Source organism: Falco peregrinus, chromosome 2 (assembly GCF_023634155.1).
Source record: "Falco peregrinus isolate bFalPer1 chromosome 2, bFalPer1.pri, whole genome shotgun sequence".
NCBI classification, from domain to species: Eukaryota; Metazoa; Chordata; class Aves; order Falconiformes; family Falconidae; genus Falco; species Falco peregrinus.
The window spans coordinates 28013510-28035663 of NC_073722.1; the positions used below are offsets into that span (position 1 = coordinate 28013510).

The 22154-nt window shown below is 37.0% G+C and overlaps 1 protein-coding gene across 1 annotated transcript; it reads right to left on the reverse strand.

Annotated features, from left to right (window-relative positions):
- Window positions 1-210: 210 nt before the first annotated feature.
- Window positions 211-20816, reverse strand: DTHD1 (death domain containing 1). Its single transcript, XM_027795110.2, has 10 exons — window positions 20518-20816; window positions 16762-17661; window positions 15938-16268; window positions 15074-15253; window positions 13996-14237; window positions 11847-12011; window positions 10975-11264; window positions 9437-9681; window positions 1160-1217; window positions 211-559 (listed from the first exon to the last, which is right to left on the reverse strand). Exons 1-10 carry the CDS (start codon window positions 20814-20816, stop codon window positions 270-272), a joined length of 3000 nt encoding a protein of 999 aa, XP_027650911.2. The 3' UTR covers window positions 211-269.
- Window positions 20817-22154: the final 1338 nt, after the last annotated feature.

The following is a 22154-nucleotide window of genomic DNA, read 5'->3' on the forward strand; positions in this document are numbered from 1 at the left end:
GGAAACAGATTAGATCTTCATATGCAGACCAGTCTATAATTCTTCATACCTGTATTTTCAATGTCTCATTTTTCCACAGAAGAAATGTTTACTTTTACCAAGCAAGGACATTGCTATTATACTTTGGAGTTGCAAAGTAACACATGAAATAAGCAGGTTTATCCCTGACTGGTATCACTGTCACTTGTGCATCCAAAGATATCACAGAAATATTCACACCTTTCAACAGGAAAGAAGATAAACTGGGCTGTTAGTTGCCAGTGATTCTGTCAAGTGAACACTTTATTTTGCCACTTAAACCTAAGTTCTTCTGAAAGATCACTTCTGCCACTCTTCCGCAAATAGTGAGACAGGAGCTGGTGTTTATCAGCTGACCTTGGAAGGGTCTTTTTCCAGCAGCAGAGCAGCTCATAGATCTGGTGTGTTAAATTATCAGGGCACTTCAGCCTAACAAGCTGAAGTACGCTCCGCCGAACAGGTAAGCACAAAGCAAGCAATGATGTATTATCTTCTGCAAGCTCTTCTGCAAGCCAATATAGCAAGTTGTCCCATATGGCCTCTGAAAGGTAAAAATAAATAGATTAAGAACATTATTCTTCTGCTATGTAATTCTTTCTTTTGCAAAGCTTTCTAAAGCTGAAGGTTTAGTGAGTGAACACCCCAACTAATTATGTTTTGTTGTTTGTTTGTTGGGTTTTTTTTTAACTTTAATGGAAATACCATCTCTTCTTGTTTCTAATTCAATTTTTGGTAACTGCACCACAACATGAAGTCAATTAAGAACAGATTCAGCAATAATCTATAACTTTTGGAACTGCATGGGAAAAGCTAGCAATAAAATAAAAGGGTTTGGGCAATTCCTATAACTGATAAATCAGTTATACTGAAGCGTTCCAGTATGAACTGAATCTCCTTATACAGAAAATTATACGTTGTTCAAGCACCCCACCACCATATTATCTTTATTTGAATTTCCCAGTGAGCAGATCACTTTCTTTTTTCCTTGAATACCTTTTAACACATTAACTACTTTGGTTCTTGAATATGGCATTTAAAAATGTCAGTTACAGCTGAAACATATCTTGGCATTTAAAAAAAAATAATAGCAAATATAACTATAATTTTTATTTATATTAATATTTTAGGTATGTGTTCTTACCTGGTGAATCAGAAGAAATTCTTTTTGTGCTTCTTGGACGGTTGATCAACTTTTCTTGCTATCAAAGATATTGTGTTGAGGAAAGCAAAATTACTAAATGAGTAAGGGATGAGGCATAGGATATGGGAGTGGATTGCAGTAAATCAGCATTTGAGATTGGCTCTTCCTACATAGCAGATTTGTGTCATTATTGAAAACCAATTAACACCATCAGCAGGCATAAATCAGTATACAGTTATTAAAATAATGAAACTAAGTCTGTTTATACCAAATGGATGTTTATTTAATCTTTTATTAAAATGCTTATAATTTATGCAATTTTACAAATGTTTGATCAGTAGCATTATGTCATGAGTGGTGTATAAATGTGAGCATACAGAAAATCTGTATGGAATCCTTTTATATGAAGTGGATTCTAATTTTGAATACTGCATTAACTTTGCCTTGCTGTCTCTGTGTTGTTACTATAATTGTGTGCATATCGTACTGTTTCAGGAAAAATGAGACTTTCTAGGTATACAGTAGTTTTTGTTAGGTCTAGAAATCTTACTGTTTATAGCCATAATTATTCATTTTACATATTTCAACTTTTAATTAAAAATCACTAAAGATCAGAATTCAAAAGACAAGCTCCATTAGAAAGTATAGAATTTTTCCTGTTTCTTCCTCTAGGCACTGGATTATTAAATATAATAATCAATATAATATATGGATATATAATATAAATATTCAAAATACTTTGTCCTTTTTCCCTATGACTGAGAAAGAGAAAATTCTTGTGGGCTTTACTGTTGTTTCCTACTCCACATAGAATAAGAAATTACTTCCATAAGCACTGAGCACAAGAAGAGATTAATTTGACATTCAGCAATTCTTTTTGTTAAAAGTTGTAATTGTCCTCTTTTAGTGGCCATGTTACTTTCCTCATGCACATTCATGTTTATGGCTGTTTATGCACAGCTTTCTCTGTGAGGCTTGCTCCAGGTTTATTCACTGAGCTTCTGTTTTCCATTTATGAATTAAAAGCATGAAACTCTGACTGGATAAATTATTCTCCTTTTCCTGCTGGGCATAGTTTGCCAGAGCCTTGCTGAGCTTATCTTAAATAGTTTTATAACACAGACTTTATATATTGTTCAGTATTTGGAGTATTTCATATGTACTGAGCTACACATCCAAAAGATCGATATAATCATAACTGTTTCTTATTCACCTGTGAACTGAACACCTTTTCATCAGGCCTGCACATCTTGGTAGGGGGGCTCAGTGTGCACAGGACGCACACACACACTGCTTGGCAGTGCAGAACCATCCTGTGCTGTGCTCATCTTGAGAGCTGAATGTGCCTCGTCTTAAGTGCTTATGCAGCAATTCTGTCACTGGGCCCGCCCTAGTGTGAAGATAGCATAACACGGCTAAAAAAATCCCTCGAAATAAAGGGAATATAAAGCTTTTCCACAAGGGGGCATTATTTTCCTTCCAAGACAGATTTGTTTGGCTTCGTTTGATTATGCATTTATATTTAAATTTATTTTCATTCATTAATGAGAATTTAGCTCCTCAAAGGTCTGTATGAGATTTTCAAAGTTATTCTAGATGAACTCTATTACCCATGCATTGACTTTAATCTGAACGACTTTATGGTACTTAATGCTAAAATAGTAGTAAAAAATGGTAAGAATTGAAAATGAGTATTGTCTAGAAATAGTGTAATAATATAAAATGCATTAGATCTAAAACATTAAATCGGCCTTGAAATATCAAATATCTCTGGTGAAGCACTAAATTCACCCATGGTTCAGCTGCACTGGCATGTGGTCCTACTGTTCTTGTTCACAGCATAAGTAAAATACTCAGCAGTCAAAGCAGTTTTCTAGTCTGGAAGGTGCTTCAATTAGCTAAGTGACTGACTTTCTGAAGCAGAGGATCACATGTTATTTTGCTGTTAGACAGTCACTAGACATAAAGCTTCAGTAAAATAGTAATTTGATAATGCTTGTATGTATTACAACAATCTCTTTTTGCAAAGCATTCTGATTTCAGGCAGTAATACTGCGGTGCCCTGTCAAATGGACTTCTCAGACATGACCAGACTCTAGTAGCATATCAAACAGGACAGGCAGAAAAGGAGAAATGAACCTTTTAAACTCTTTAACGCAGTTTCATATCAATACAACTGCTTTGAAATCAGTAGAAATATTACTGATACGCACACACATACTTGACATCATAACCTAATTCACTGTATTTAACTTGTGTTGAAAATAACAGATTTGACCAGCCGGTGTTTTCCAATGCTAAGGAAATGAAAACTCCACAAATAGGAATCATTAGTGAAGATCAGCTTACTTCTGTACAAGTCATATTTAAACTAAAACCTGATGTGAAAGGTTACATACAATGTAAACAAACACTGCTTTGACCACTGTCAGAAATATATTTGTAAGAGAGTGGATAACGTGGACACGTACATATAAAAAGTGTCTATAATCTACATTGTTACTGTTTTCTCTCCACAATTCAAGGGAAATTTAGGTGGCAATTTTACAGAAAAAAGTGAAAATGTAGTCAGAATGGTTGCCTTAAAAAGATTCAATGTGTTTTGTCACAGCCAAAACCAGACATTGTGGATTCGTGGATGGTTCTAACTTTACCGGGGGGGGGGGGGGGGGGGGGGAAGGCCAAAAAAGCACCAACAATTTCATTTCGCTAAGAAAATTTCTATTGTTACTGGCAACACTGAGTGTCTGACCTCGTGTGTACTAAAACTAATCTGTTAACATGGTTAAACTAAACTTAAGATATTTGTTAACTCAACAGCATAGTAGAAATATAAATAGTTGTTTCTGTTCTTGCCCTACATTTACTGCTGGTTTAGAGATTTTATTCCCATATGAAATGCTTCCCCCAGCATACTGGGAGCAACTGAGAAGTCCATCAACAATGCTACAACTTAGAGTCAACTATTAAGACATGAGCGTCTTACTGTGATGTAGAGGAATGCAGCTGGGTTAATTAGCATTGATAATATACAGCTGTGGGTTGGCTGATTTAGATAAGGTGCAGCTGTGGCTGGTTCTGTTAAGTGGTTGAGAGCCAATGAAGAGAGAGCAGCTGAGGAAGAAGCAAAAGAAGAGAGAACACATGCCCTGGATGAGGTGGGATGAGAAGGCAGCAGAGGGACTAGCATGAAGAGTATGCTGGTATGAGATGGTAAAAGACCTTGTTGCAGTTGGCTAGTTTGGAGAGTGCCGTGACAATTGGTGCCCTGTGTGAGGTCCTTCAGATTATGAGACTGAGTGTAATGGGCAGTGACAGCAGTGAGGCTGTGCTGGGGGATGTTTGAAACAGTAATGGCGGTGACTCAATGTAGCGGAGACAGGTGGGGATAGCCTGTGATCCAGATCACGTTGGGATAGGTGGGAAGAGCCTGGGGATCTGGATCAGATACCGGGAAAGGTGAGCCTTTGGGGTTAAAAAGAAGAAAGCCTGACTGCTGTGGAGTTAAGAGACTGAGGGTAATGGGTGATAGTGGTGGAGTACATGGCCAGATGTGGCAGTAGCCCACAGTGGTGGCGGGTCCAGAGCAGGTCTGGCCAGACAGTGGCGATGGCCGTGCCAGAGGAAGGCATGGGAGCAGTGCGGTGCAGCGTGCGGCTCCCACTGTTGCTGCTGTTGCTCAGCCTGGTGGTATTCTTGCCAGTGTTTATGTGCTCATTGAAGGTGTCTCCAGTTGAAGAAGAAATGGGCCACCACAAGGATGTTAAGAAGTTTTTCAGTACACAGAGTGATGTGTTAGCACTGTATTCTAGATCTGTTGCTGCTGAAAGCTCACTCAGGTTACTGTCCAGTGTGACCCGAGAGGTGAAAGGACAAGGCACTATAAGTTCATCACAACCCCCCTCTGAAGAAAACAAAATCCCAGGTGCTAAGAAAGGTGATCAACCTGCAGAAGCTGAAAAGCCCAAGATAAAAGTGAAGAAGGAATTCAGGGACAAGTTGTCCAAACTGTACGAAAAGTTTATTTGTAAAAAGTTTGTGATGGTTGGTAAAAAACATGAGGTATGAAATATTAAAAAGAAAAAAAAAAGGGGGGGATTTGTAGAGGAGTTATAGAGGACTGTACGAAAAATTTATTTGTAAAAGGGTTGTAATGACTGTTAAAAACATAAGGTATGAAATCTTTAAAAAAAAAAAGAGGAAGTGTAGAGGAATGCAGCTGGGTTAATTAGCATTGATAATATACAACTGGGGGTTGGCTTCAGGGGTGGTGGGTTGGCCAATGTAGATAAGGTGCAGCTGTGGCTGGTTAAGTGGTTGGGAGCCAATGAAGAGAGAGCAGCCGAGGAAGAAGCAGAGGGAAAAAGAAGCAGAAGAAAAGAGAACACATGCCCTGGATGAGGCGAGATGAGAAGGCAGCAGAGAGACTGATATGAAGAGTATGCTGGTATGACATGGTAAAAAACCTTGTTGCAGCTTGGTAGTTTGGAGAGTACTGTGACAACTGGAATTCTGCAAGCAGCTGTGTCGGTGTGCACAATACTATAAACAACCCAGAATTATCAATGAGTCAGATATGAATGCTAAGAGTCATGTTTTGATATGCTTGAGAGATTTGTGGCAGCTTAATCATTGTACGGTAGCAGTATACATGTGATAGAAACTAGCAAAATTGAAGGATCATCACTTGAGTGTGTGTCTATGCACGTGAATTTGGTCAGATGTATTTGGTGCTTTGGCAATATATATTAATAGCATCAGCATATGACTAGCTATGGACAGTGCCAGTCTCTGTTCATGTTATATGAACACTAACACAAGACTTGTACTTTAATGAAGTGGTAAATAGAAGTTGTGTTTCACAGATGGCTAGTGCAGTTGTATAATTAGGGCAGTAAATGTCTCCCTAACTGTGTTTTCTCACCCAGTTTTAACTATTTCCTTCCATTTCTTTTATTCATTAGAAAGCTCACCTAAATGTGAAAATATATCTGATTCATGTATATTGACCAAATCGTGGATAGTAAAACCAGGATAAAAGTTACGTTGATTTTTATTGTCAGTGCTTTCATCACTGTTAATAATTTCAGAACATACAATAAGATACATTAAGTAATTAGAATTTCCATTTCATTGCTCTGTCATTAAATTGCATCTGAATCATTGTGTTTAATAGATGGTTCTGCCTTTCAGTCAATTTCTTTTCTAACTCAAACACATTTTTAACTGCTGCAAATATCCTGGGAAAATGAGTTCATGTTCTGATTATTTCTATGTGTAAAAAGTACGTTATTTTATATTACTGGTTGCACCTGCACTTACCAACATCATTGTTCTTATATCCTGATAAAGGGGATATAACAGTCCCTTTTTCAGTTTCTCTATAATATTAATATGTGCATATGATATTTCCACTTCTGTCAAAACTGCCTGAAGCATTATCAATGTACTGTCTCTCCACCTAGAACCCACTATGTGCTTCTGATACCTTTCCTTCCCTTTCTTTCAAATCCTCTTTCTGAGTTCTGTGGCCACAACTGAAGAGTACAGTCATGATGTGAGCGCCTCATAGATATATGGCATAGTCTTGTTTTCGGTTTTGTTCTCTAATAATTTGGAAGTTTCTGCTTATATTTTTATTCTCTGCTGAATGCTCTGGAAGTTTTCAGAAAGCAACATAATTAAGATTTTTAATTTTTTTTGAGTGGTAATAGGTAATTTAGAGTCTATCAGTATAAAATCACTTATTGAACCTAAATTACCTAGTTTATTTTCTAGTTCAATATTCTGTGATTCTTCAGATAGCTTTAGTACTCTGATGACATTTCATAATGTCATCAGACATTTCACTTATTCATCAGAAATTTTTGAATAATTATGTTAAGTGTGGATCTGTGTAGGACTTTGCTAGTAACCATCTTCCCTTGGGAAAACCAGCTGCTTTTTCCTACTTTCTCTTATCTTTCAGCCAGCAAACAAGCCGAAAGAGAACATTTTTTTTTTGTTTTTAAAATTTCTGTGAGTTTGTTCAGTATGGAATTCTTTACTTGGCTAGAAGAAGGTATGAAGAGCAAAAGAGTGAACAATGTTGTTATTTTGTGTTAATGAGTGTTACATATCATTAGATAGTAGTGTGGGTGAAATTCCCTTTTGCCTTGTGTATTTATATACCAATAGTAAGCTATGTTGTATTTAACTTACTAATTAGTCATGAAAGTCTAATAATCAGCGTCATTGCTGTTTCATAATTCTTCAAAAAGATTAAAATTGAACTAGCTAAATTATTAATGAATATTTCTTCTCTATTAAAACCCCCTTAATTTAGGTATTATCAATTTTAAATTATTACACTGCATGGAAGGAAGATAAATCATAAAGTAGGGTTCATCAACTATAGCAAAATATAACATTTTTTGTACTAAGATGACTTGCAACATAGGGGAAGATTTTATTTTGATGCTGTTCTTCATTCTATAGATTAGTATTTCAGTCCATGTTGGAAAATACAAATCACATCATGAAAAAGTTATCAACATGCAAATGTTTTCAAGCATTTTGATTGCTTTTTTTCCTAATATTTGCATTTAATGAAGATTGTGACTCCTTTGAAATGGACCTCCTAAAATATATTTACCAGAAGCAAAAGAAAAATAATTTGCAAGATGCTGTGGCACTTCTTTTCTGAAGTGGTACGATAATTCTGTCTCTCTAAGCAGACCTTTTGTGCATCAGACTTAGGTGCTCTATGCTTGAACTGGTTCAGATGAAAGTAGAGCCACTACTCAAAAAATAGATGTAAAGAAAATATTCCCAAAGGCTATCACTATTTGTTCCTAGGGTATGATTTAATTTCTAATTTACCAGCAATAATCATGTTATATAGCTCTTTCGTTTATTTCCATTTACATGAGTAGGCTGGGTGCTATTGTGTAGCCACATATAATATATATCCTCACACACTTATACAGACTTCCCAGACTTCAAGATCTGGGCCTCACTGAAAAAAGAGGGAACGTGGCCTCAAATTTAGTAGGAGAAAAGGGGTAGTCAGAAATTTATGTCCTGAAAAGTCTGAATAGAACTTTTAAGGACTAACATGTATAGTAATAGACCATATATACCAACCCAAATCTAAGACACTTGATAAGTACCTTTGTGGTTTAATACAAATGTAGTTCAATCATTTAAGTCTTATTCTTCTTATGAGTAAGATTAAATCAAGTGGAACAACAGGATGGAAGCTAGGCAGGTGGATGGAAGAGGACTAGCTGATGCCTAGGGTATGCTGCAGATTTTTTTATATATATTTTTTTAAATCATCTCACTGGACCTCAAGAGTTTGTATTTCCCTCTCTGTGAATACTGCACTTGGAATGCTCACCCTGTGGAAAAGCAAAGTGTTTGAAAGCATGTGATTTAAAAAAAAAAACAACCTTACATTTTATACAGAGATTGTCACCGAAAGAAATATCCTCTTAAGATCTGCAGTTGTTACTTATTCTTAATTTTTAATTGGGAGAATGGAGATGAGAGAGAAATCAAGAGGTATGCTTATGAAATAAAAGATGTATTTGCAGGTGACAGCTTAAGGAAGGGTGAAGTCAATTAAAATCAAAAAGAGAGAGATGCTACTGCTTGTCACTGGATATTTAGACCAAGAGTTACGGTACATATTTTGATATTAAAATGTATGTAAATTTGATAGCAGTAGTCTAGTGGCAGAATTCTGTACAACATAGGGGGCTGATACCTAGGCAACTTTGAAAAGATTACAAAGAGATTTCATTGCAGGAATATTAAAGATTAATTTATGCAGCAATGGCTTTCACCAGAGATGGAGATAAATGCCCATGTGGCTGTATTGTGGAGCCTTATCAGGCATAATAGGAGAATCAAGTGATAGGAGAAAGAAAAGTTACATGAACCGTCTAATGCTTTTACGTTTTGCAATTCTGCATTCCCAAGACAACGATACAGGAAATATACACCTTGTGAAACTTAAGTCATAATTTCTTAGGGCCATACTATTTAGGGAGAGCAAAAGTATGAAAAACTTCTGCTAAACAATTCTTTTCCATCTTCATGCTTGATGAGGGTCCCTCCCACCTGCTAAGAGAAATTCTGAGATGTTTGTACATTGCTGATGGACCAGAACTGCTCCATCAGAGATCCGTGTGTATCTGTAAGACCTAAATCATACCAAAATCCTCTTGCCTAATAAATATGTGGTAAGGGAAAAAGGAAAAGATCTCTAACATTATCAAGTGAGAAACCCACCTTTGGTAATGTTAGTGCTAATTTACACAGCGGAGATTGGTGTCGATATTCACCATATAGCAATGGCTGTTCCCATTTCTTTGTTATCATCTCTCTGGTAATTTTATAAAACACTGCTGTTCCTTTGTAATGAGGTGAACTGTGGTTACCGAATTCATCCACTTCTTTAATTTGGAGCTCCAGCCTGGGTTTTCTTTGTGAATGAAAAATTAGCCTGTAGACTTTTCCAAAATCTTTTCCATTCTCTGGAGTCCATAAAAAAAAATATAAAAAAATTACACAGTATTTAGATGTGTGCATTTAAAGCAATTCATTAGGGTCAGTCAAATAGTTATTCACATAATTCAGCTGTTCTTTATCACTGTTATTATTTTACATTGAACATCTGATGTTCAAACATTCCTGCCAGTCTGCTTCAGTAGTTCAAATGTCTTTATAATTTCGTGATTTTTCTAAGCCCTTGAATTGTTGGCATAAGGAATAAGCAGTGAAGGCTGTGCTACAAGTTGAAAAGTAAGGAACACTGAAGGGAATGAAGTATGTAACACAGAGAAATAAAAATAAAATGGTGTTGTGAATAGAATTACAAGTATATGCTTTCTGGTTATTCAGGGTGGATATGTGTCTATCTGTAACGACAAAATTAATTGAGGCAGAGATTTACGTGCAACTTTAGGCATTGTAGTTCCGTTTTAATTGATACATCTATATATGCTACCTTTGCATATATGAGCAGGCATTCCTTGGGGGCTGGAGACTTCTCTTTTTGAAGAATAATCCTTTCTTTAGGGTAAATGAAATTTTCAGTTGGAGACTTTATGTAGAAAATGTTCAGAGACCCAAATATATACTTACATATTCTTTCCAAAACTGACAGAATAGTCTATACATAATTTGGGGTGAAAATGTTTTTGAGGCTTCTTACCTCTTTTCTCTTTAAGCAAATCCCTGAATGGCGGCACCCACTGCATGGAATTTTTGAGGCTGCTGATTGAAACAGCAGAACAACTCTATCATCACCTCAATTCATAGTGCAACTCGCAAAAAGAAACATTTTGCCCTGGATTTCAATGTTTGATCTTCCTCACCTTAAGTGAAATTACACAGATAAAATATCGGAGTGTTTCTTTTTTGTCTGGAATCTTTTTAATTGCTATCAAATGTTCTTTATGTTAAAAAGCCAATGATGGAAACCTGCCCTTTTGAAATAAGAGATAAAATATCAGCTGTTTCTGAGGACCAAGTTTCACAGAATGGCAGAGGTTGGAAGAGATCTCTGAAGATCATCTTGTTGAACCCCCTTGTTCAAAGCAGGGTCACCTAAAGCAGGTTGCTCGGGATCTTGTTAAACTAGTACATTTTATTTTTCAGTTGTAGCAGTTTCCCATGTAGTTCTAAGCGCTTAATTACAAGAAATAAAACACTGAAATAACTAAATGTGCTGTGATCAACCACAATCTACTTACGCTCCCATACAGTATTTCTGAATAGCTGAGGTAATTGTTAGTGTTCACCCCCATGCATGAATTATTGCTTACCTGAAGCAAAAATATTTCCTCTAAATCTAAAATGAACCTGCTCTCCTTCTCTTAATGGGAACTGCTGCGTAGGTTCTGGGGGACCAAAGTAGCCCCCTTCATGGAGTTTTTGAAGTTCACCGGCCAGTTCTTTGGATGCAGATAGCAAAACTACTATTTTGTATGGGTTTTCTCTTTTCCGATACAGTATCACATTAGCCATTGTGCTACAAAGACCTTTTTCTAGAGCCTGAGCAAAGAGGAGAAGATATGTGTTTTCCAAGAGGAGCGAAAGGCGAATGACCACAAAGCTGTATTAAAGAAAATAAAAAAGCAAGAAAATAAATAGCTCTATCTGAAATAATTTTATCAACTGCTAACAGTTTATTATGCAAAATAATACCGGGCTCAGTGTCCAACAGACCTTTTGCTACCTCCTTTTTATTCTCATTTCCAAGATATGAAAGGATGGAAATTTGCCTGTTTCTGTAATGTAGAGTATATTGACTCTCTACCAATTAATTCAAATAACATGAATTTTAGATGAAAGTAAAGGAATATTTCCTAATAAGTTCCAAAAAATATTATGGTTTTGTAGTTAGAGAGCTAAATCACATTTTCAAAGTAAGATTAATATCTGCATTTCCTCTTTCAGGTTTGGTATATATTACATTGTGTACAGTCTATAGGAAAAGATATTTAAACAAATTTATATTTTCTGTAGTTAAGAGTAATAACTAAATGAACTTATACTGCAAAGTGGAAGAAAGAGATGCTGGCAAGCTAATAATTAATAGTGGATGATGTCTTAACTCTACTGATTTCCATTGATCCATATTCTTGGAAGTAAATATTTTAGTAAATAAAATTGTATTAAATTATTTATACGTTACCTTTCTAAATGCTCATTTAGTTCAAATGATACCAGCCCATTCCGTGCATTCTGGACAATAACATCATCGAACACCTTCCACCCCTCTTCTTTGTTTCTGTGACCTAATAATTTCAAAGTATCACTGGGATTCTCCCCATTTTTTCTCACAGAAGCACCCACAGCCCTGGAAAGCCAAGGAATTACAGGAAAAAATATAATGAAAAATAGATCCTGCAGAAGGAGTTAACTTTTATTTGTAGCTCTGCTTTCCCTTCTGCTTTTCTTGATGACTACGTGTGTTTTTCCCACCTTGCTGAAAAATCTGCATCTGGAACTGTAAAGTGATGCAATTGCTAAGAGTGATCTGCCTCTGCCCCACAACTCCCCAATCCTCTACAAAGAGGGAAGAAAGGAAAAAAGACAGGTTTCTTTCTAAATGAATCTAGCTTAATCTATTATGTACGGTAATTATTATGGATTGGTTTTGAGCCATTCATCAAGATTTAGATTCTTTAGAAGTAGGTATTGGGGAGGAAGAACACCAACCCACCTTTTCTTCCAGAAGTAAATATTGTTCAATGATCCCAAAGGATTTTAGAAAATAAGACGTGACTGCTATCCACTATATCTTTCAAGAGAGAAAATAAAAGAATCTTCTCTTCAAATCAGGTGATTACTTTGATATCACACTCAGAATCAAGCAACTATGGCATGACATTCTCTGGCTAATTTATCCTAATAAATGAAACGTGAAGTGCTTTTTTACAGAAGTCCATAGCTCTTACACACACCTCTCGGGTTTTTTTTAAAACTGGATGTGAATAACCCATTCACCTCAAGCATACACCCTATGTACAATCAAAAAATGAAAATACTTCAGACAGGACAGCCTAAGCTTTTCTCAAGCATACAGCATCAGCCTATGCACAGAGGAAAATATTGACATCATTTCTAAGGAATTTGTATAGAAATAAGCAATAGAGTGATGGTCTTTTCATGAATGTGCTTTGATTGTGAGTCTGAAGTGCCTTTTAGACTGGCATTAAGAACAGACAGATGCTGCAAGGGTGCTGCCACGTTATTAAATGCTTCTGGTGCAGGAGATGAAATCTGAATCTCCTATAGACTAACGTGGGCAACCTTCCCAAACCTGAAGTTTGTGATTAAGATGGATGTCTAGTCTAAGAGACCAGCCTGAGCGTGGAGCTCTTAAAAGCATAATCTGAGAAGTTTTTCAGAAATGGAAGGCTAGAACATTGTCTGCCTTCTCCATCTGTACCGTGCTTATTTCCAAAAAAATCATAATCTTGGCATATAGATGAATTTTGAAAAAGATAAATGTTTAGCACAGTAGGATTAAGCTAAGTCTTTAATGATGTAAAGCAGAGGCACCACAGAGCTAGTCCCTACCAAGAAATCCCACTAAGCCTCCCTGAACCTGGAGTTGCCCATGGTAGCAGAACTGGAATGACAACAATCAAATGGTAAGTTCAGATCATTGTTTTTCCTGCACGAGATGGTAAAAATATCTTTAAATTTGCTGACTTTCAAAACAAATGAGGTCAGCTTTGGCCTTTTTTTCCACCAAAATTTTTAGAAGTCCCCATGTTTTAACGCTTTTAAAAACAAAAGGCCTAAGATTTAGAAACTTTGTAGTGAGTGCTTTGGGAAAATCTGGGACTTTATCTAATGCAGCACTTACCACAAAACTGACCTACTCCAGACCATTGTGCCATACATTTTGATTCAGGTAGCCATTAGAATGTGTAGAAGTAGAGATCAGAAAATTCAAAGGCCAGGGTAGCCAAACCACTGACTTGTAAAATGATCACAGCAGCTTTGAGACATGATTATTCTCTGTGTTCAGTGTTTGGTTCTGGTGAAAGTGGCCGAGTGTTTCTTGCTGAAGAAAATACAGGCATTTTTCATCCTGGCTTCTGCTAGAAATATAGTGGTCAGCATATTTGAAGATTATACATCAAATGCTATGTGAATTTCTTGGTGAAGCTGTAGCATGAGAATTATGCAGATTTGCTCTAACACTGTTTCTTAAGTATAGCAGACTATTAAGGAACTAATGTATTTTTAATACAAAAAAAAATTAATCAGAAGTTGGTAAAATTAATTAATTTTGATGTTTTGAAAATTTGTAGTGAAATTGTTCTTACCGAGGATGGCATACTGTAGCAACCCGTTTTACTGTGGCACTAATGGCTCTTGCATGTTCTGTCTCATCTTGCCTCTTTTTTTCTGGGTTTGGAGGACAGGGTAGAGTAATAGTGACAGATCTGTTGAACGGTTGGGCTGAAGGATGCTGGACATAAACCAGTGCACTAGTGGATACCACTGAGTGGTACATATCGTATCTTGCTTTCAATGCTGAAACCAATGATGGTTCAACTGGCTGAATCTAAATATGGAAAGCAATTGTTCAATAGTTTTTAAATTAATAAATCTTTTCATACATGCTTGTTCTTTTACAACTTGATTTCTCTTTTGGAATTGGATCAGACTATCACAGAAGCATTAAGCCCCTCTCTGTAACCCAAGGAACAACCCTACAAAAGTATCAACACTTTATACAATGCATAACCAAGTGCTTTAGAGTCATCAAAAACTGGAACCTTTGCTGACTTAAAAATTTTGATTGTTTTGTTCCTGCTTGGAGTTCAAGTTTTGAAACTCCTGGGCTTCCTCAGATTTTGATAATTTTCTAAGATTTTTTGAATCTGTATTTTTTTTCACTGTTAATTTTACCTTCTCCGTACCTTAGAATCGATGTTTTTGTGGAGTAAGGGAGAAACACAGTATAACTGAAGAAAATTTTGAAATTATTCTCAGCCTAAGATTAAGAGGTGACAAAACCTTCTGTTGCACTGCCTAGTACCAATAATGAAGGTCAGGTGAGAAAAATTGCTCCATTAGCTTGAACACTGGGCCAAGCAGTTGAAGTCTGGCGTTGATGCTTATGTCATTATTGAAAACAACTATATTTTCTGAAGTGTATCAAAGAAAGGTAGGTGGTTTTTCTTTTGAGGTAGAGATGTTGTTGACTACTGATGATATTATGTGGTTTAAACAAAGTTGGCAGGAAACCATTTGCTGTGTGTACAGGATGTGGAGCTGCAACCACTTTTCATAGACTGAATAATGGAACAGGTTGCCCTTTAACATTATTGGCATTCTTGCTTCAGAGCTGATCAGATAACAGACTTATAGAACAAGTATTGCATATTTCAAGCTCACCTTTAACTGCATGGGTGCTGGAGAACTGAATGTTTCTGGATGGTAACAGAAAGAGATTCTACAATCCATGCTCAGCTTTTTTGAAAGTCCTACCTTTGGAACAGTAAATGTTTCTTTCTTTAAGCATGACAACACAGAAAAAACACCCAGCTGATAAATTTTCACTTCCGCAAATGTTTCCTGTGTAAAGTAAATGTGGAGTTAGAGTACACTGGAGGAAAAGGAAGCTGTGTTCCACAGCAGATAAACATTTTGAGAAGACAACAGTATTCCAGAGTAAGGTGTGAAATGAAAATAAACTGAATATTATTGCCACTTGGGTGCCCAGGTATCTGATGATCTCTAGTTATCATATGATGTCATTAATATTCCAGGGTATGACTGGGATAAAATGAAACAAGCTCGTAAACTGGGTGATGAATCTGTCCCAATGCAATTCTGCATTTGAAAAAAGAACCATCCTATGTTTCTTTGAGATGGAGTTTGGACTCATACATGCAGAATTTTGTTACTTCCCTGTGATCTGAATGCAAAATAATTCCCCTTAAGTTTTTACTTTTAACAAATACTGAATCATATTATACTTGATTGAAAAAGTCATGAACCATTACTCAGTCATTAGTATTGTGGGATTAAGAACTAGCCTTAACATTACAAGTGAAAAAAAAAAAAAAAAAAGACCTTGTTAAATACTAGGTTTCAAAGATAATTAGTTCTTGAGAAACTAGGAACAAAAGCTCAGTTTAACCCCACGTAGTGGGCAATATGGCTTAATAATGACAACTTCACTTGTCTAACTCCACAGAGGCTTAAATGGGAACCTGGAATGATGTTTTTACAATGTGTAGATGAGAGGTTACCAACCTTATGTTTTCCTTGGTATCCCTCCAAAGAAATAGGAGTTAAGTAGTGTGATTGAAAGTTCACATCAGTCAACTTCACCATAATCTCCCGATAACTTCCTCTGAAGCATGAAGTAAATGGGATTGCAATGTTGATAGGGAAAGGGATTGTTTTCTCATAATCAGTGCATTCAATACTGATGACATTGCTGACCAGCTCCTCAGAATCATCCACCACCAAGGAACTAGTGTCATTGACTATCTTACACTTCAGATTCTCCAGAGCAGTTGATGGGGCTTTAATAAAACAAGCTAATTCACATTTACTTTTACCACTCTCTTCCACTAGAAATCTGCAGAAGAAGAATATAAAATATTATTCTTTGTATTTTGGGTGGGGTGGCATCTTGTATTTTTAATTAAATAATTTACTATAGCGATGTGCTACACTAGCATAAGCATATCATTCATAAAAATATATGTTTATGAATAGATGGGAAAATCATGAAAATGCTTATGTTGAGCTTGTTTCAGAACAGCTTACAAATTATTATAAAACTGACTAATTGGGGTAATTTCCTACTGATTTCCAACTGTTTGGGAGTTACTGACTTTACTGGGTGTGACTCAGTCCCTCACTGTCAAAAAAAATGCAATCAAATAGAAAGTTACAGTTTAGACCAAATGGAAGATCTTCATTGCATGCTTAAGTTGTAAACTGCTATCAAGTGCATGACCAGCAGCTGTTCAATACATGCATATTGAGTTTCTGGGCCGCAGATGTTGGTAAGTGTGCTAATAAGCAATATTTGTGTACACCTGTTTCTGAAAAGAATACATGCTTACTCTTTGCTCATCCAGTGCCTAGATTTCTGTACTTCTGAATCATTCATAGAAAGAGTCACAGCAGTAAGATCACATGTTTGTTCTGAAGCTGTGAAGGTAATTAGGTCATTCCTAATAATCTCATGATTTGTTTCCATTTTACTGTCTTCCATTTGCTTTGTGAGTCTACGTTCTTCACTTTTGACCTGTTCTGAAGAGTCTTTGACTACTGAATTTTTTTCCTGTTCAAGAAGTTTTGTGACAGCCCTGTCATAAATGTCTTCCGCTGTCCCAGATAGAATGCCTTCCCCACTGCTCGTATGAGCATCTTGAAAAGTCAATTCTGGCGACTTTTCAGTAACGGAGCTACCTCCATGACGTTTATCCTTTCCACTGCACTCTTTTTTCTCTGTAACAGAGCTCATTAGTAGTCTATGTTCACTGTGTTCTTTTTTCATTGGAGGTTCGCTGCCAATGTCCTGTTCTTGAGCAGATATATTTTCAACTAATGATGCAACAATGTCTTTTACCACTGTTACAGTTTCACTCGGCTGGATTTGATTAATATTTTGATTTTCCATCTTGTTCAAGGAAGGAGTTCTTTGGCATTGCTGACTGGGACTAGAAGATGTTTGCACAGAGTCTGTTGCTTCTTCAGAACAATGCACTGTTTCTCTAGAAGCATTTTGAGCAGTCTGGATCTGAGAATCATCTTCTCTGCAGTGAGCAGCATAAAGTTTATTTTCTGCCACTTGAAGATGTGAGACTGTATTGATCAAATAAGCCTTCACTTCATGCAGATAATCTACAGTTCCATTGTACTCTAAGGCAAAAAAATAGGTAAACAATTGAATTTTGCTAAGAAAGCTAGCCAAAAATGTGAAAGCTCTTACACAAGTACCTAATGAATTCTGCCTAATTCTGTAGTGCAATTCAATACATGAAGCACAATTTATTTCCTGGCTTTCATTTAGTGTTTTTGCATTTATTGCTATTCAATTTGAGTCAATTTCTGAAGAACTGAATTGAATGACAAGTATTTTTGTGTACTTGTCCAAGTACAACTGTGTATTTGTCAAAGTACTATTGTGGCAACTTTAATGACCACCTTTCTAATGATCAGACACCAGCTAAATGCTTAATGACAATCAATCTAAAGCATGAAATTTGGACATAATAGTCAAATCCATTTAGGAAGAGCTTAAAAATTAAACAATAATTATATATATTTCCTAAAATTGAATGCTACAAGATTCTAACACATGGATGTCTTAACAAAGCTGTCATGCATGGGCTCAATATTAAACATGCTCAGCAGCTTTGAATTTTTGCTACAGAGAATTGAGGATAATATCAAAACACCAGCACATATATAATACTGAAGTTCAGCAGTTTGTATCTGTACCTATTATAGGAATGGTGGAAGTTGCTTGCGCATATAACTGAAAACACTTGGTGAAGAATGATGCACAAAAAGCACACAATCACTATGTGCCATTCATGTAAGGTTTTATCTTTAACCTATTTTGTGATCCCTCGTTTTTTTTTATCTAACACCTTTCTTAGGAATCCTTCCAGATACTACCTTCAAGGATTTCAGATGCATCACTTTCAGCTCTCCCCTCACCATACACTGTCAATCTCTGAAACTGGACCCATGTCTTCATTAGTTATGTATATTTCAAACCCCTTGGAAAATTGCTTTTTTATTTCTGTTTGCTGCATGAGATCCAGGAAAGCTTTGTTTTGCAGGCTAAATCCAGTGAGGGTCAATAGAAATAAGAAAATGGCACAGAAGGAAAACACAGTATACTGTTTCATCAATGTGTCATGTTATACGATCTGGACAGGCCCTTCACTTTTATCCCTATTTGCAACTGATTAATCTAAACCTACAAAGAGTACAGTTCAGAATAAAGGTTGGTGTGTTTTTTTTGGTTGAATTTAGTCTAAAAATTATTCCTTTGTACTGATTTCCCAGTTCCCAAATGGCTTGTTATTGGATTTTGACTACATTTGTGGGGGGAGCAATCACATTTTTAAAATATTTTTCCACTGGTAGTTCAAAAAACAACGTAAGTTTATTCTAAGGTACTGCTGTTTTGCCAGGGACACTTTTGCAATAGTGAGAAGAACTTCTAAATAGCTTAACAAGACTGAGAAATATGAAACAAAAGGACTGGAAATGACATAGGTTCATTTGCATAAGAGGTTGTAAAAGACCACTTCCCAGCTTCACTATAAAGCAAAGTTCAAGCTTCGGCAAAACTACCAAAATTAACCTGTTTCCTCCCTGAATTTTGCATTCTCTGAAAAAAAAAACCAAAACAAAAAAAACCAACCCAAAACCAATCATACAGCTCTTTAAGCTTCCCTAAAATCTAATTTGAAGATAATGGGGTCATTCAGAACAATGGCCTTTTCCTGCACTGTGAATGTGACTTTTCTAATACTGCAGTGCCTAAAGCCAAGCAAAGACATGGCCTTGTAACTTCACACTACCCAAGGAAAGACACTTTTTGCATTCTGTTACAAGGTTAACCTCAAAATAAGCCTTCTTTTAAGTTACCACCACCACCACCATCTCTTTTCTAACACTTTGCTTTCTGTACTAAGATGGCAGCAGTCTTTATCACTTTTATTGTCATCTTTTTAACGTTGTTACTTGTAGAGGCCTGTAGACTCGATATGGGTCTGCTGGCAGGGTGCTGGCACAGGGGGCTGCAGGGGCAGGCTCCGTGGTGCATGCCCACGCTGCACACAGCTGGTTCCAGCCAGCTCCGCAATGGTCCTACTGCCTGCAGGACTGACTTGAGCCTGTCAGCAAAGCTGGTGCTGCCTCTGTGAGCAGATAGTTAAGAAAGGGCAAGAATACTGAAGAACAGTGAGGACTGAGGAAAAAAAGTGCGAGAAACAGCCCTGTGAACACCCAAAGTCAGAGGAGAAGAAAGGGGAGGTGCTCCAGGCATGGAGCAGAGGTTCCCTTGCAGCCCACGGAGACCAGGCTGGAGCAGGTATCTGCTTTGCAGCCTGTGGAGACCCTCACTGGAGCAGGCAGGCATTCCCTGAAGGAACTGCAGCTCGTGGAGAGCCCAGCTTTTCCTGACAGGAACTGTGGGAAGGATCCACAGTGCTGCATGAAACAGTGTGAGGAGTGAGTGGCAGAGCAGAGCTGTTAGGGATTGATTGACTGCTGCCCCATTTCCCTGCTAGAGGAGGTAGGAACGAAGGAACAAAGGTGAGCCTGGAAAAAAAGGAGGGGTGGGGGAAAGGTGGGGTTTGAATTTTTTCCCTTTGTTTTTTACTATCCAGATCTATTTCAATTGGAAAGAAATGAAATTATTTTTTTTCCCCTAAGTCAAGTCTATTTTGTCCATGATGGTAATGCTAAGTGATTTTCCTGTATTTATATTGACCCATGAGGTTTCCCATCTTATTTTCTCCACCTGTCCTGTTGAGGAAGGGGAGTAAGTTGCTGGGTGGGCATCTAGTGTCTAGCCAAGATAAACCCACTGAAGTATAATATACATAAAACTTTGAAAAAAATCCTTTTCGTTAATTTTATTTTATATATATTTTTTTCCTCACATCATGAGAATTATGAGTCTCATATTGAACCTTATGTAACAGACTAAAAAACAGTGTGATATTCTCAAAATATGAATTTGGTTTAACAAATTACCAAGTACTGAAATACTAAAAAATCAAAAGTAAGGTCCCCCAGTATCATCACACAGTAGAACTTAGCATCCAGTATACCCAGTCCATTCTGCTTACAGGTAAGTCCCTCCATACTTGCCTGGACTTGCAGTCAATTCCTTGTATTTGTCGTGCAAAGCACTCAGCAACTGCCAGGTGTCTTGAATACTTGCCGTAACATTCTCCAGATGCTGGCTGAGAGATCTGCTCAGCTGTTTTGTTAAAGACATCAGTCTAAGTGTGTACTCCATGATACCTTCATTATCCAGATCACTTTTCAGAAGCACATCTCTCACTAGCGAGTTCAGTTGCCAATTTTTTTCCAGGAGCTGGCCTGATTTGTCTGCAGTTGTAATCTTACCTTCAGCCATTTCCATGCTATGTTCAGAATATACTACTATAATTTCTTTTCTGCTCAAATACTTCCACACAGTGTTGTCCTTGGTAAAGACTACTACACCATTTAGTTTTTGTAGCCAAAGAGCATTTTAAAAAGTACCGTATTCCATACACTGACAAATCAAAGTCTAGCCCAGAAACTCTGAGTTGATGTTGACTATTAAAAAGTTACTAGGTGACAGAGAGGAGTGGCTGTCCTGTAACTACAGGCAAGGATTGCCAAGAGATGCCTCTGCACACCATGTACCTTTAAGGGAGGTTATGTAAACCTGTTGCGTTGCAGTGACTTAGGAGCTCTGAGCTTCACTTCAGTGGCTGTAAATGATCAGCACCCATGAACTCAAGCTTAATTGTGAATTCATAATTACATAGTCACCAACAATGAGGAAATGGTTTCACTGCAAGCTAACATTAAATGCTGTAGGTCACTTGACGCCGTTTTCTGACAACCGTATTTCATTTCTTGTAAAGATATGTGAAATAGGTGGGACAGGTCCAAGATGCTGTGCAGTCTAGGTGATGTACTTGAGCTATACGTAGGTTTCAGCAAGACAAGAATTGACAAATGTAATTCTGTGATTAGCAAAAATAGTTATTAGTAATAGACATCTGAGGAAACTTGCAGTGATTTCCAGGGTGTGTTTATATAATGGGAAGAAACTTAAACAAAAAATAGTAACAGCTAAAACTTCAAATACCTAATGACTGAAATTTTGTTTGATGTTTTGGAAATTGAAAAGCAAACATGAGAAAAACATAAGCTTACTACATTTAACTGTGGCATCAAGAATTGACTATACGTGGTTCACAGGCAAAAAGCACTGTGCTCAGGAGTAGCCCTGTGAAAACAGCGCTGCTTTCGCAAGGGTTCACAGCTATGTTCTCCTGGAGGCAGCTTGGGAGGAAGCAGGGCCAGTGCCTGACAGGGCTCCTGTGCTGTTCTTGTCTTCAGAGGGTGGCATTTGAGTGCTGATACCTCAGTGATATTATTTGTGATGATTTGCATTTCACCCAGCAAGTTCAGGGAAAAAAGTCTCAATACAACAGCGATGAAAACAAGTGGGGGAACATCACTGATATTCTCTTTGCACTGTGCCATGCTAGCAGGGGAAGACAGGCCTGCAATCCTCATCAGCAGAGTTCAGTACTGGGCTAAATCTGAAGTGTCACATACAGCAAAATATTTTATAGTTTAAGAAATGTACAACACAAATCGTTGGTACAGTGGCTTTCCTACTAAATATTCCTTTTTATGACCCATTATAACTATAATTAATGCAGCTTTAAATAGCAATTAAAATGGCACTGTGATACAA